At 37.9% G+C, this 15,119-nt stretch overlaps 1 protein-coding gene across 1 annotated transcript in view; it reads right to left on the bottom strand.

The window, feature by feature from the left end:
* TRPM3 (transient receptor potential cation channel subfamily M member 3) overlaps positions 1 to 15,119 on the bottom strand; it is a 621,182-nt gene that overhangs the window by 81,314 nt on the left and 524,749 nt on the right. The window contains 1 exon segment of the mRNA XM_049770922.1: positions 10,979 to 11,153. Within this exon segment, the coding sequence (XP_049626879.1) occupies positions 10,979 to 11,153 (175 nt within the window).

The raw sequence follows: 15,119 nt of genomic DNA, 5'->3' as shown, positions 1-15,119 counted from the left end.
TTTTTTATTGCATCACTATTCACAATGGCCAAGATCTGGAAACACCCCAATTGTTCAAAATTAGGTAGACTGGACAAAGAAACTGTTGTATAGATACACAATGGCCATTACTCCACTATAAGAAAAGAGAAAAATCATGCAATTTTCTACTATGTGGATGGAGCTGGGGGTATCAGGATTCAACCAGAAGAAGAGGGACAGATATGGAATGAGCTCTCCTATATGTGTTATATAAAGAAACATAGTAAGAGCATAATAAATGTTCAAAGTAATTAGAACTAGAGTGCTGGCCTACAGAAATGAAGTTACAAGGTCAGAGAACAGTGGATTGAAGGGATCCTTGAGACAGTCGTGGAGAGAAGCACAGTACTGTATACCAGTAGTGCCTCAAATTAAAAAAAATTAAACTGAGGACAAGTTGGGGCCAGAGCAATAGCACAATGATAGGGTGTTTTGCCTTGCGTGCAGCTGATCTAGGATGGACCTTGGTTCAATCCCCTGGAGCCCCATATGATTCCTTGAGCTAGGAGCTATTTCTGAGTGCATAGCTAGGAGTTACCCCTGAGTGTCACAGGGTGTGGCCCAAAAACAAAACAAAAAAAAGAGGGGACAGGGCCAGAGAGATAGCATAGAAGTAGGGCGTTTGCCTTGCATCCAGAAGGACGGTGGTTCTAATCCTGGCATCCCATATGGTTCCCGTGCCTGCCAGGGGCGATTCCTGAGCGTAGAGCCAGGAGTGACCCCTGAGCGCTACAGGGTGTGACCCCAAAATCAAAAACTAAAAAAAAAAAATAGAGAGAGGACAAGTTGCAAGAGTTTTAGTTTGTTTTGTTTTGGTTTGGTTTGTGTTTTGGGTCACACCCAATGACGCTCAGGGGGTTACTCCTGGCTATGTGCTCAGAAATCGCTTCTGGCTTGGGGGACCACATGGGATGCCGGGAGATTGAACCACGGTCCATCCTAGGCTAGCATGGCCAAGGCAGACGCCTTACTGCTTGCACCACTGCTCTGCCTCCAATTTGCAAGAGTTTTATAAAGAAAAAGGAAAAATTTCTAATGTCTTGCTTATATATAAAAGGTGTAAACAGTTTATATATTTTTTCTTTCAGTGATTAACTTCCATAGGGAACAAAGTAATGCCCACAACTATAAAAAAAAAAAAAAAAAGCCCATTTTTCTCCAAATACAACTTTTGGGGAAGTATGTTGGAGCTTTTTTTTATTTTTAAAGGTTTCACAAATTAAAATATGTTCCATCTACTGGTATTTTATTTTCTATAATCATGTAGGACTTGCTAGGAGTATTTTGATCATATAGAAAAGTCTGGGCATTGAAATAACATAAACACACAGTATGCCATAAACACTCTTTGTTAAGGCAGAGTTTCAATGGAGACTGAAAATGGCCAGAATGGTCCAACCACTAAAATTAATTGTAAATCTAGAAGAGTTAAGAAAAATGGATCACTCCAAGATGTTAATAAGAGCTTACTCTTGTGAAAAATGATGCAAGATACTTTGCTAGTGTCAAAAAACACTACTAATTTCAAAGGCAGAAACTGATTTGAGAGTTATTGTGGTAAAGTACTTGCCTTTCATTTGTGAGAGTTCAGTCTCTCACACCTTTCATCCTGGCATTGATTTAGTTTATAGCCTGGGAAGTGATTGCAACACAAAGAAAAAGAAGAAAATTCTTCAGCTATGTGGCAAAATTTCCTCTTCAGAATCCGGTTATTCTCACTTCCACTCCAATAAGTTTCCAGTTTCATCCTTTAGAACAATTTGGCACTAAAATGTGATCTTTAAAACCTGAGCAAAGACCACTCAAAATTGTCTATGAGATTTTGTCATTAGCTTCAAGTTGCCTCACCTCTTACATTGCCAAATCTCTGGCCTTTAGCTGCCTCAAAATTCTGAATAAACTATAACTTTCATGCTACTTCTACCCACATACCTATAATCTTTTTATTTATTTGTTTTGGGGGGGAAATCACTCCTGGCACAACTCCAGAGAGCATATGGGATGCCAGGGATCAAACCCAGGTAGGTTGCATGCAAGGCAAGTGTCCTACCTACTGTACCATTTTTCCAGCCCGCCATCCTATATTCTTAAAAATGCCAAGTCTTGAATTGACTTATTTTCCCTTTGAAATTAGCCTTATCTGAGATTAGGCTATTTGCCCACAGAATTTATTATTTATTCCATATTTTCTTACCCCTCTTCTGCCTTTAGTATTCTGAAATACTCTTATCACCAAAACATAAATTCCTCTTCTTTCTCATACTTTTGGGGGAAAGTGGTGTGAGGTATTGAACTCAGGTCTATACACACACACACACACACACACACACACACACACACACACACACACACACACACACACACACACCACTCACTCAGCCCAACCCCAGGCTACTTTCTCATGCTACTACTCTCCACTTTTTGCCCTTAACAAAAACCATCTTTATAGGAAGGTTACCACCTCCTTTCAACCTCAAATGAAAATTGCATACCTACTATGTCCTCAATAGTGGTTTGATACTCATCGATAACCTCTTCCAAAGAACTACTCTGAAAGATATTTTTTTCCTCTTTGAGTTTCAGGTTACCCTAACTTTTTCTCATTTTCCATTCCTGTCATTATAACAGAAAACTTTAATTGTATTTGAAAACAAAGAACCTAGATTTAAGATGTTTGACCTCAACTTCAGCATAGCTGGAAATCTCATAGCTGCTGTTGGGCATAATTATTTCCCCCAAATTGTTCTATAACCCATTCTAAATGCTAATTTACCTTTCTATGACCACAACAGATTACTATTACTTTAGGAACAAGATTCTAATTGTCCATAATCTACTAATTGTTTTTTCTAGGTATTCACCAAACCATATCTTCATTTCTGCCTCTTCCATTTCATATTGGAATACCCTGACAAATATTTTCAACACCCAAACCCAAGCTATTATCCTGCCATACTGGAACATCAAAGTTTCAGTCTTAGATTAAAACAACTATTTCTCATTCCTGACACTACACCTGGGTTACTGAGTCTTGACTGAGAAAACACATAACCTAACTATGCAAATAGGTAGCCCTAAGCAATTCTTTGTTATGTACAGCATCAGTGATTTTTCTGAGCAGTGATTACAAAACCTTGTCAAAGTCCCATTTCATTGACATTTTCTCCTCTCCTACCTCACTCTCTACAATAGATATTATACACATATGCATTATCATTTGTCACTCCTGGTAAATACTTTGACTTTTGTTCATGTGTGTGTATGTATATGCATTTTGCTAGGTATTAAACCAAACATCTTGAAATGCAAGACATGTATTCTACCACTGAGCTCATTCTGTGTTCCTGTTGGTCATTTACTACAAAATCACAGTAAGTAGTTTTTTGTTTTGTTTTGTTTTGTTTATTTGTTTGTTTTGCACACTACTGAAATGAAAACTCTTTTGGCAAAGTCTCCAGAGGCTTCCTAAATAATGGAATGGACTCTCCTAAATACTCACCTAGCTATACTCTTTTCTCTTGTGTTTGAATGTTAATTTGATCGACCATTCTCAGGATTCTACTCTAGTATGCTCTCTCTTATAGTATATGTGGCAAGCTTACCCACTACTTTAACTAATCCATATATCTGTATCTTTGGTCCATGTCTTTCTTCTGAGCTCCAGAGTTTTATGTACAAAATAACTTTCTTTATGGTTTCCCAGGAATTCCCATGAGAACTTCAAACTTCATCAAAACTTCATCCAAGGGTATAAATTCCCTTTTCTCACAGGTTTTCCTCCCAGGTGTTCTATTCAGTAAATGACATCCATGTTCATGCTTCTTTAAATAAATGTTGAAATGGTATCCAGTTACTTCATTTTGAAGGGGGCAGTATCCCAAGCTATGCACAAAAGGTCCTGAGGGCTGCTCCTTACAATACTATCAAATGAAACAGACTATTCAGTACTCAAGCTTGTAATGGAAAGTGCCACAAGGGCAACACCCACCAGTGCTCTGGTGCCTCTTGGGCTCTCCTCAGCAGTGATGAGGAGGTCTGTGGTGTTGGGGATGGGATGCACGTGCTCCTGAACCCTGAGCTATTTCTCAGCTCCTTTATATTTCATTTTATTTTATTATGGTTTTTTGTTGTTGTTGTTGTTTGGTTGTTTGATTGGTTTTGGTTCCTTCCACAGAACTCTGGGATTATTTCTGGCTCTTTGTTCAGAAAATTATTCCTGGAGATTCTCAGGGAATTATATGCAGTGCCAGGGATTGACATGACTTCGCAGCATGCAAGCCAAACACCTTATCCATTGTTCTATTTCTCAGGCCCAGCGCTACCATTTTAGCTTAGCTTAATTTAGTTAAGTTTGGTTTTGGGGCCTCACCTGGCAGTGCTCAGGGTTTACTCCTGGCTTTGCACTCAAAAATTACTCCTAGCAGGCTTGGGGGAACCATATGAGATGCTAAGGATAGAACCCGGTCAATTATGTGTAAAGCAAATACCGTATCCACTGTACTACCTTACCTCTCCAGTCCCTGCTCCTACATTTTAAATATCAACCTCATACCACCTCCTATACTATCTCTCTGGGTCTTCTGATTTGACCCTCTAACATTTCATACTGCCTCCTTTCCATCCCAATTGCCATTGAATTGGCAAATTGTCCTTTCACTTTCTATCCCCATAATTTTCCTGGTCACTTTCTTTTTTGGGTTGATAGCTATGACTAATGTATATGAAATTGTAGGATGACAGTTCAAGATTATGGAAAATCAGGGTCCACCTATTTATTTACATCTGTCTTGTTTTCCTCCTCTTGCTTCTCACCCTGAATAGTCTAAACGATGTGCTGTGCCTAGAACATCTCATTTGTTTGGAATGCAATTTTTGCTGCTTCCATATGCCTTACAAATACCTGCTCCTAGTTCAGGGTTCGACCCGAACTTTCCATTCTTTACAAAGCTTCAACTATAATGCCTTGGTTCTCATGCAGAGAGAAATACTTTCTTTTGTTGGCTGTACCACAATATCTATTTCACTGTTAATCTACCTTTCCTGAACTGTAAATTCATTGAAAATAATATCTCAGTCAGATGCAACTTAGCATCTCAGGGTCCAGTTTATAATAGGAACAAAAATAAATATTGACTGAATAAACCAAGAATGAACTGAAAATGGAGCCCAAAATGACATGGTTATTATGATGTTGGAACAAATGTTGATAACAATAGGATCCTGAATCTTTGCAAAAAGTTCTGTCTGCAGATAGCACTTCTATTTGTAAATCCACTGAAACTCAGTTTGTATAAGTAAACAAGTCAGATGGTATTTTCTAAAATGTTAGCTGGCTTTCAAAGACAGAAAATAGGGGTGGTACCTCGTAGTGGTTTGCTTTCTTAGCAATTTGCCAAACAAAACCCAACAAAACAGTCCCACTTCCCCCAAAAGTTGGCACTGGCTTGTTTTTCTTTTTCAAACTACTTTCCCTGATCAGGCAACACTCCCCATGCCATTGCTGTTAGGCATTAATGTGCTCTGAATTCATTAGTGAAGGTCAGTGCTGAATACCAAACAGATGCAGAGTCCTGGTGCTCCCTGTGCCAGAGCGCCTGGACCAAAATGTGAAACAATCGTCATCTTTTTTTCTGCGCTCTTCTCATCTTCACCATAAACAGGCATGTTATGGAGACTGGTTTTGGATTTTCCTCATTTCCACACTGGAAACAAGGAGAAAATCCTGAGAACTGGAAAGCAGGAGAGAGTTTTGGCTTTGCATACACCTGATGCCCCCTCTTTCTAACAGAAACCACACTTGAGATCCAGTCAGCATCACAGAGCCCATCTGGGGGCACTAAGAAACAAGTAGTTTTGAAATTTAATTATTTTGTATCGGCCTCACACCCAGAAGTATTCCAGGGGGACCAGAGTCACACCACTTGCTTTGAATCAATGTACCTTTGAAAACAATCCCAGGATCTCTTATATGCTAGGAATATTATTGGAATTATCTCTGTGATCCTAACATTTTTTTATTTATAAAATAAAATAAATTTTTCAATTGAGTTACTGTGAAATACACAGTTCCAAAGTTGTTCATGATTGAGTTTTGTTATACAGTGTCCAACATCCGTCCCTTCACCAGTGTGCATTTTCTACTACCAATATCCCTGTTTCTCCCCCCCCCCCCGCCCCTCCTCTCCACTGCCCTCTCCCCTGCCTGCCTCTGTGGCAGATGATTTTATCTCTATCTCTCTTTATCTCCTTTGTTTTCATTTTAGACACTGTGGTTTGCAATATTGTTACTGGAGAGGTACTCTCAGCACCAGTTCTTGTGCAGAGTGATTATTTCCAACTCTCATTGTTACAGTGGTTCCTTCTCTGCCCTATCTGTGCTTCTCTGCTATTTGTAGCAAGCTTCCAATGACTATCTGGTCCTCCTGACCCTTGTCTCTATTGTCTTTGGATATTATTACCATACTACCTTGTTGGGTTACACCTTATTTTACCTAAAACAACGTTTATCCCTGGTTTCTTTGTATCTGTTTGTTTACAACTTGGTTTCACCCAAAATAAAGATTGTCTTACTTTTAAACCTGGGTGGGTTTACTGCCCCACCCAGGGGTGGTCTTTGTACCCAATAAAAACAGCAGTTCTGGAAGGCAGCGGGCTTCATCCTAGGTAAAAGACTGCCAGACTATATGTGTTTCACCCTCAGCCTGGTTTGGATTATTTCATACACACTCTGATTCACACATGTTCACCTGGGCTGGAGTGGGGTGATTTTACACTATCTTCTTATTTTTTTTTTATATCTCACGAATAAATGCAACTATGGGGGTGGTCACACCCGGCAGCAGCGCTCAGGGGTTACTCCTGGCTCTATGTTCAGAAATCGCTCCTGGCAGGCTCAGGGAATCATATAGGATGCTGGGATTCGAATCACTGTCCTGCATGCAAGGCAAATAAATTCCTTACTTCCATGCTATCTCTCCAGCTCCCATACGTGTAACTATTCTATGTCTATTCCTCTTCCTCTGACTTATTTTTATAGAAAAACTTTTAATAAGTTAGCGACTAAATAAAACAAAATCGAAACCAAAGTAACACATTTCCTACTACTTCAGATTATTTATTAATATCATATGGAAAATTGCTAGCCCACTAGAAGAGAGAAAATTATTTGATCCATGCATTGAGTAGGTTGGATAGTAAATTTGGGGGTCTGTGGAAATTGCCAGATAATATTAAGTAGTCATGATAGAAAGAAAATTTTGGATCTTCTGCTTGACTTTACTACCAAAACTTGCAAAAACTTATAAAATAAGCTGGGGAGGGGATGACTAAATTTAGACCCTCATTTCATGCATTCAAGAGGATGATTCACTCCCCCCAACCCCAACCCTGTACAGCCTGGAGAATCTGAGTATAGAGCAGCAATAGATGGATGCCCAGAAATAAAGGGAAGTATCATTAATTCAAGGCTTAAGGAAATCAGAGACAACTTATTTTCTCTTCCAGCAAAAGTGCCATCTTATATATCAAAACAGGCCAAAATTTTTAGATGGAAGGAGTCTACTTTAGCTATGCCTTGGCATTAACACAGATGTGCTGGAAATGCATTTATTGTGCTTCTCCTCTCCTCCAAAGATTGTTTACCTATTTCTCACTGCTCTGGCATGATCTTGACCAGTATTCAGAAGCAACAAAACATGGGGTAACTTGATGAGTCTGCCTCAAGGACATTATCATTCAGTAGCAACACATGTAATTCCAACCTGAAGTCCAATTCATCCCATGCTAGCCCATAGTCTGGGCCTTAGAGAGCTGGTATTATACAAAAGATAGACACCTGAGAAGATTTAAGACTATTTAAAACAAAACACTTTCTCAAATAGCATCAAGTTCAATTCCCATCATTGGGAAGGTGCTTACTGGTCAAAGTTTGCAGGTAGAACTGACCATCACTATTCCTTCCACATTTTCATTATCTTCTGACTTCTGTCACATTCCTAACTTTTCTTCTGTTTCTGATGCTAAAATAGATATCTACAGAAGCTGTAGATTAAAGTTGGATAATTATTTGCATGAGTCCAACCAGGCTTAGAGGAGTAAACATTTAGATTATTGGGTTTTGGGTTTTAGTTTTGATTTGTCAGTGACTCCATTCATTTTTGTGTCTTTTAATTTTAATTTTTAAGCACATTTGGAAAGTAACCTTACCAGGCTCATTCCAGCATTCCTGAACTTATTGATAGTTTGGGGTTAGGACAAATAACAAGAACAAAAATAGAATAAACATAAAAATAGAATCTGTTGGTCAATATCATCTCCCAGAAGTGAAGGCATTAAAGTTGCCCTCTCTTCTGAGGTAGAAAACAGAGGTTAGGAACCCACCCCAATGACCCTTTCATTGACCCAGAAACATTATCTCAATTCAGAAGGACAACTTCCCCAGACATGAAATGAGTTCAGCAATTTCGCAATTGAAAACAAAGAGTTAGATATGGCGCACGTGCATGGCATTAGAAACCAGTCACTGTGGGAGGTGTTTGTGAATGAACAGCCCACAGAGGGGCATGTTCACAAGATGGATTGGGGGAGCCTGGATGAGGCTGTGGGTGGGTCCAGGTGGATATGAGATCCGATCAGCCTGAACACATGCTTCACAACCAACCTGGACACGGCACAGAAAAGAGGCAGCACACTGCAGGGCAGCAGAAACGATTTATACCTTTCTCAAATAGCTCAGTACTCAGTCTCCCGGGCAGTTCTGGGAGTCATCTGGTCCCCGTAGAATTCACAAACATCATTCATTGAGAAAACAGGGATGTTCAAAGGCTTTGGCCAGATTGGGGAAGGGAAAACCTTTTATCCCCATTTGAGAAAGGACAAATACTCTAGCGCTTTAGACAGAAAACTGGCTGATTTAGCTTAGAACAGTGGCTACCATTGAAGTCAATTTCAGAACATCAGAAAGGTTAAAGTGGTTGGGAAGGTGTCGCACAGGTAACATCCATCCAAAGCTGGGGTGATAAGATATTGGGATTCAGCATTAGAAATTTATACACACGTAGAATATCGCGGATCTAATGAATAGGGTAAGCAAACTATTTTCTTACTTCATGCACATCCAACACCTCTCTTTCATCTCTTAGGGGGTTTCAGTTCTAAACTACAATCAGCCCTTCTATTAGAATAACAATAACTCTTCTTATTCAGCCAGATGGTGGTGTTTGTTGCACTAGGCTGGGTTCATAGTACAACATCAATAAATGGCCTCTTGTAGAAGGACAGACAGAATCCCATTTATCAAACATGCCTACATCTCCCTCCTTTTCCCATCCCCAAATGTTGTACTGTCCAAACACTCGTGGGAACTCAGTCTCATTTAAGGGATGAAAGGAAAACTAGCAAGGCAAAATAGTGTTAAGTAGAAAGCAATTTCTCGGAAAGGAAAACACAATCTCTAAGGAGAATGATCATAGGTGTGCATTTGAAGTATTTTGAAGTGTCTTTTCCCTATAGGGATTGTTTGAAAGGAAGATCCCCAAGAGATTCCTTTAGTCTCTGGAAAGTTGTTTGCCTGAAAGCTGCTCACTGTCAGGCAAGGATTTCACAACCAATGGGGAGAGAGAGTAAAACTTTCTGGATGTGTTGGCTTAGTCTCATGAAATGAGTATCTTTTCAATAAGGCATGCCAAAAGCCTTTTTACCACAGATAATTCATTAAAAAAATATAAAGTATTTTCCTAGGAAAGGGAAAATGATGTGCAGCTATCCTACTGCCAGTGTAGGCATGGTTTCACTGGCCAGATTCCTTTTGTGCTTTGTCCCTATGTTAATAATGGTCTCAGTCCTACCTGCTGAGACTGTGGGTGGGCGCTGGGAGGCTGGTTGCTGACGTGTAGCCTCTTTGCTAGCTCTTAATAAGCCCTACTACCTGGTTATGTAACCCTAATCCATGTCCACAGTCCAAGGATGCAGTGGGCTGATCTGTCAGCAAAAAATGTTTGAAAAATGTTAATTCAACAATGTTGGAGGAATATTTCCAGAGCTAAACTCCTCAGGGAAAATAAGAAATAGTTGCTCCTGGGATTCAACTCCACAGTGAAATATATTTCTTTCCTGATGCTTTCTTCCCAAATCATTTACAATGTGTGGTGTGTCCTGACATTTGGTCCCAATAAAATGCTGGATCAGACTCCTGGGATACAATAGTCTTCAAACTGTACACAAGAGGAGGGTTTATTATTGCTAATCAGCCTCTATGAGAACATAAAACATAGGGAACTGTTGGTATTTTCCCTCCACACTAAATCACTACATGATATAGATATAATTTTTTTCTGGCATTAGCAACAAGCAACTCAGTTTAGCACCTAAGGCATTTTCCATACTTTCAGGCAATGAATACTAGCTTCTTTTGTGTCTCCATAGTTTATAATTTAAGACAGTGAAAAAAAGGAGTAGAATAGTTTCCAGTGTAAGGAAAACACCATGCAGATGTTTGCCCTCACTCTTGAAGTCTGATGGTGAAATTGAGAATTGTTTATTTGTTCTGAAGGCAAGCTTAAAGAACTTCTTTTTAAAGGCCAAGAACTGGGGAGGAGCAGAGAACAGTGACATAATATATTTCTAATATTAAAAGAATTAATGCACAGTCCTGAGATTTTTGAATCCCCAGAGAATTTAGATATTTTTAATGGTTAGTTTCATGATCAAATTTGGCATACCAGATATCTATTAGTGTCATAGAAAGGACGTACCTGAAGAAACACCCGAGGACTAAAATTCTATATAAATATATATATACCTTCTGTAATTGTTTTTTTTTCCTCCAAGATAGCAAGCTGGAAATCAGTCCTCTATCTTGAGCCATTTATTGAGAACAAACAAATGAACTTGGAAAAGACATGACCCAATTGAAGTTAAATACCTGACTTTGGTGTATGAGAATCATAAACTTGCTTACGGTCTATCTGGTCTGCAAACACTTCCCCATAAATCATCCAATAGGGCATGTAGAAGATGTTCTTGGCCAACTTCCATGATGGTTCCTCATTGGGAAAGAGAATGGCTTGCCTGGCAACCCCAAAACTCATCAGCACCACCAACATAATGATGACAAAGTACATCATGTCTATCATCTGGAAGGGTGGGAAAGCAGAGAGAGAAAAAAGAAAATCCATATGACCAAATGAGAAATTTTGATGGAGGTTCACTTTGGTTGACTGATGATATTTAAATAGATAGCCATCGGTGTCCAGTTAAGAACACGTGGTCTATTGAAGTCAGAGTCTTCAGACATTTATCAGTGACTCAAAACTCAGTGAAATTTCCATGGCGTCCGAGAATTAGTGTAGACTAAGCACAGTACACCACATAACATTAGAAGTTTAAGTTTCTAATAACATTAATTTTTCTGTTTCTGGGGGAAACCAATGTTATTCTTGGGCCTCTTCTTAGCAAAATTGAAATTGGGATAATTGAATTATTTTAAGGACTTCTGCAATACTGTAAATTTCCTAACTCCAGAAAGAATAATGAGTTGGCAAGTCCCAACATAGCCATTTGTAAACAAAACTGAGAAAACAAATATCCATTTTGTGTTATCTCATTTCTTCGGCCCTGCTTCATTTCAATAAGTTTTACCACAAACTGGTCTCTCAGAGAACTACTCTTTTGTAATGTGCCTGTCAGCTATGTAGGTTGTGTTTTCCATTGGAATCAAAGAGTTTAATAGATTATTCCTGTGCCTGCTTCTGAAATGTTGAATTTAAATCCCGACATGTTTATGAAATTCTCTATTGTATTCAAGTGCAATGTTATCTGTTATTCCTCTATTCTTTTGTTTTCACTTGGTCTCATGATACATATTATCTTGGATCTGCTTTTCATATGCCAAATTACTTTCCTTTTATCACCAAAAATAGAGGAGGATGTAGTAACTACCATTTTGCCTGGCCAAACCCATTAATTCCTTCTTTTAGAAACAGTTCCTACCCATTTTGGCTACAAAGATAGGTCACTATTCCAGGCTAGGTTAATCATGATACTCATCTGTTGGCAACAGTGTTAGAAAGTAGAAATGTGACAAACCAATCAAAATCCTCTTTTTGGACTTCTTTCAACTGAAGCTGGGGAAAGAAGTGCCCTTTAACTCTGTAATGATGTGAATTTAGAATGTCAGAAGTTGAGTGTCACTGGTGATACTGATAAAGTAAACAAAAAAGGTGTGTGTGTGTGTGTGTATGTGAGAGAGACAGAGACAGAGAGACAGAGACAGAGAGAGAGAGAGAGAGAGAGAGAGAGAGAGAGAGAGAGAGAGAGAGAGAGAGAATATGACATGGTCTCCTGAGCAGCACTAGTAAGAAGTATCCTCTGAAAACCGTAGAGTGTGACCCTCAAAATTAAGAACTTCCTGGTTATGCACTCAGAAATTGCTCCTGGCTTGGGGGACCATATGGGATGCTGGGGAATCGAACCACGGTCTATCCTAGGTTAGCGCGTGCAAGGCAAATGCCTTACCACTTGCATCACTGCTCCAGCCCCTTACAGGCAACTTCTAAGTCCATCTCTCACATATTGTCTTATTTTCTGATGTTGAACTAAAAATGAATCTCTCAAATTTTTTTTGTTTTCTGAATTTTAAAATTAGTTAATTAATTCATAGTTAATTAGTTGTTAGTTATTTCTTTTACAATATAGTGGCCTCAGAACTTTCTTATAGTGAGCAAGCCAACAGCGTTGAAACAGTTTTATAGAAACCATGAGCCTGTTTTTTTATTCTGCCTCGCCTTTTATTTTGCAAAATTCTTCTATCCTTTATTTATTTATAAAAAGTTTTATCAATAGAAAAACCTGAATGTTTCCTTTCTGTCCTGTTTATTTATAATGATTAAAAGATGTGGTGAGAGAAAATTATAAGATTTAGGAGGCAGTTTGACCCAAGAAAATTCAGCCAGTAAATATAGCCACTGTTCTAATTTAATTTCTCAGGATTGTTTTCATTCAATTAGATTGTGATATCCAAAGGGTCAAGACAATAAAGGAAAAACATTCTTTTAAAATACTCAATTCCACCTATTTCTTTTCTTTTTTTTCCCTTTTTTTTTGTTTGTTTATTATTGGGTCATACCCGGCAGCATTCAGGGGTTACTCCTGGCCCTACACTCAGAAATCGCTCCTGGCAAGCTCCATACTGGATGCCGGGAATCGAATCGCAGTTCTTCTGCATGCAAGACAAACACCCTACCTCCATGATATCTCTCCGGCCCCAACTCTACCTATTTCAATTCTTATCTTCCAAATATTGCAATATAATAGTAACTATATTGCAGACATAGAATATTTTTACTAAAACATGGGACTGGTCACCTGTCTTTAAATCTAAACTTTTTTGTTGGTTTCACCTTAAGAGAGCTGATCTTTGTTTTCTTTATGTAAATAACCTATGGCTACGTTTTATAGAGAATAAACACTATCTTACTAAGCATATATTCTCAGATGACCCAAGTTTTTATTTTTGTCTAACAGTAAAAATAACTAGACTGTGTTTTCAATCTTATTTTTCTTAATTTGTAATGAAGATCTATGAACAAGAGGAAGGCATGGACCGGTAACTTTTGAAAGGATTAAATGATTAAATGAACATTAAATGTTCAACATGGTTAGCTCTTAGTAAATGTCATACATTATTATAAGGGCAATTGGAAGGTAGTGATTTGAAGTTTGAGCCATGTTCTATCCCTTGCCCAGTCTCACTTTAGTTAAATAAAGATCTTAAGAGCCTTTTATATAGCTGCTATTCTTATTCAACATTATTATAAGTGAGTTTAGTGCAAAACTTAGAGAATTCTGTTTGGGAGTGAAATATGATGGAAAAGGGTCAGGATTCTGTCAGGATGCTAAGAAAATCTGGGCTAGCAGATCAACTAGAATCTCAATAGATGTGCATTTTTTATGAGATGAGGGCATTGGTTTCCTTATTTCTTATACAATGAAGACTCATAGAACCAATTTAGTAATCATGATTGACTTAGAATCTGCCTATCCTAATGCCTAAAGATCTAGTAAAATGTGAGGCTATTTAGGGGCTTACTAATATGAATAGGAGCTTCTTAATATTCTTTAATGCATTCATATTCAGGCATATTTTGTTAAGGTTTGTTAAGCTTCCAGCCTGGAAGTCTATCTGATTCACTGATAATTTTATCTCTCAGTGATAGGCCAATTTTATCTATCTTCTGAATCAGTGATTCAATTATTGAATGAATTATCTTAAGAGCCCATGAAAGAGATCTAAGCCCCTCAGTATTCTCATTTTCTACTTATTCTTGAGTAATAAGTAAAATCACTCATAAGAGGAGGAAGAGAAATGGAGTACGTTTCTCTTGATCACTCATAGTAAGGTTTCATTACAGTCAAATGTGGGGTAATTATGTCATTAAAATGACAGATGATTTTGAAATAATCTGGCTTTCAAAATCCAGTGTGACTTATTTTAAGTATTTGAATGAAAGTTAGCAACTAACTATTTAAAACTTTTAAAATTAATATATTTGATTTGTTTTTCAGATACTTTTTATTGAAATAAAAAAGGTAATGGTTTATTAGAAAAAAATAGCCAATCAGATTACTCAATTTACTCAGCTAATGGAGTAGTTTTCAACAGAGCAAAATTTTGATTTCTTAAAAAAAAATGACAGGAGACATTTTTTTCCTTTGTTATTCTGGGGCTATATCCAGCTATACTGGTGACTTACTCCTGGCTGTACTTTAGGGACAATATGCAGTCCTGAACATCCAACTATGCTGGTCATTTGCAATGTAGATGCCTCACTCCATCTGTACTAGACATCATAGTGTATGTATTTGTATATATTTTATATGGTATATATTGCATCTTATAATGCACAATATAAACATCTGACAATGCATAAACTCCTCAGAATAAAAAACTATCTAGAATAAAACATTAATAGTGTCAAGGTTGAGAAAACTTAGTTATACAGATGTTATGGTTATTTACTTACATTGAGTACAATTGAGACTCCAGTTGTGAGTTTTATGGGAACTTTTTCCCTATATACAAAAAATTCATATATATATAT

The sequence above is a fragment of the Suncus etruscus genome, chromosome 3 (genome assembly GCF_024139225.1).
Source record: "Suncus etruscus isolate mSunEtr1 chromosome 3, mSunEtr1.pri.cur, whole genome shotgun sequence".
Taxonomy (NCBI): domain Eukaryota; kingdom Metazoa; phylum Chordata; class Mammalia; order Eulipotyphla; family Soricidae; genus Suncus; species Suncus etruscus.
This window is presented reverse-complemented; position numbering and strand designations above follow the sequence as displayed.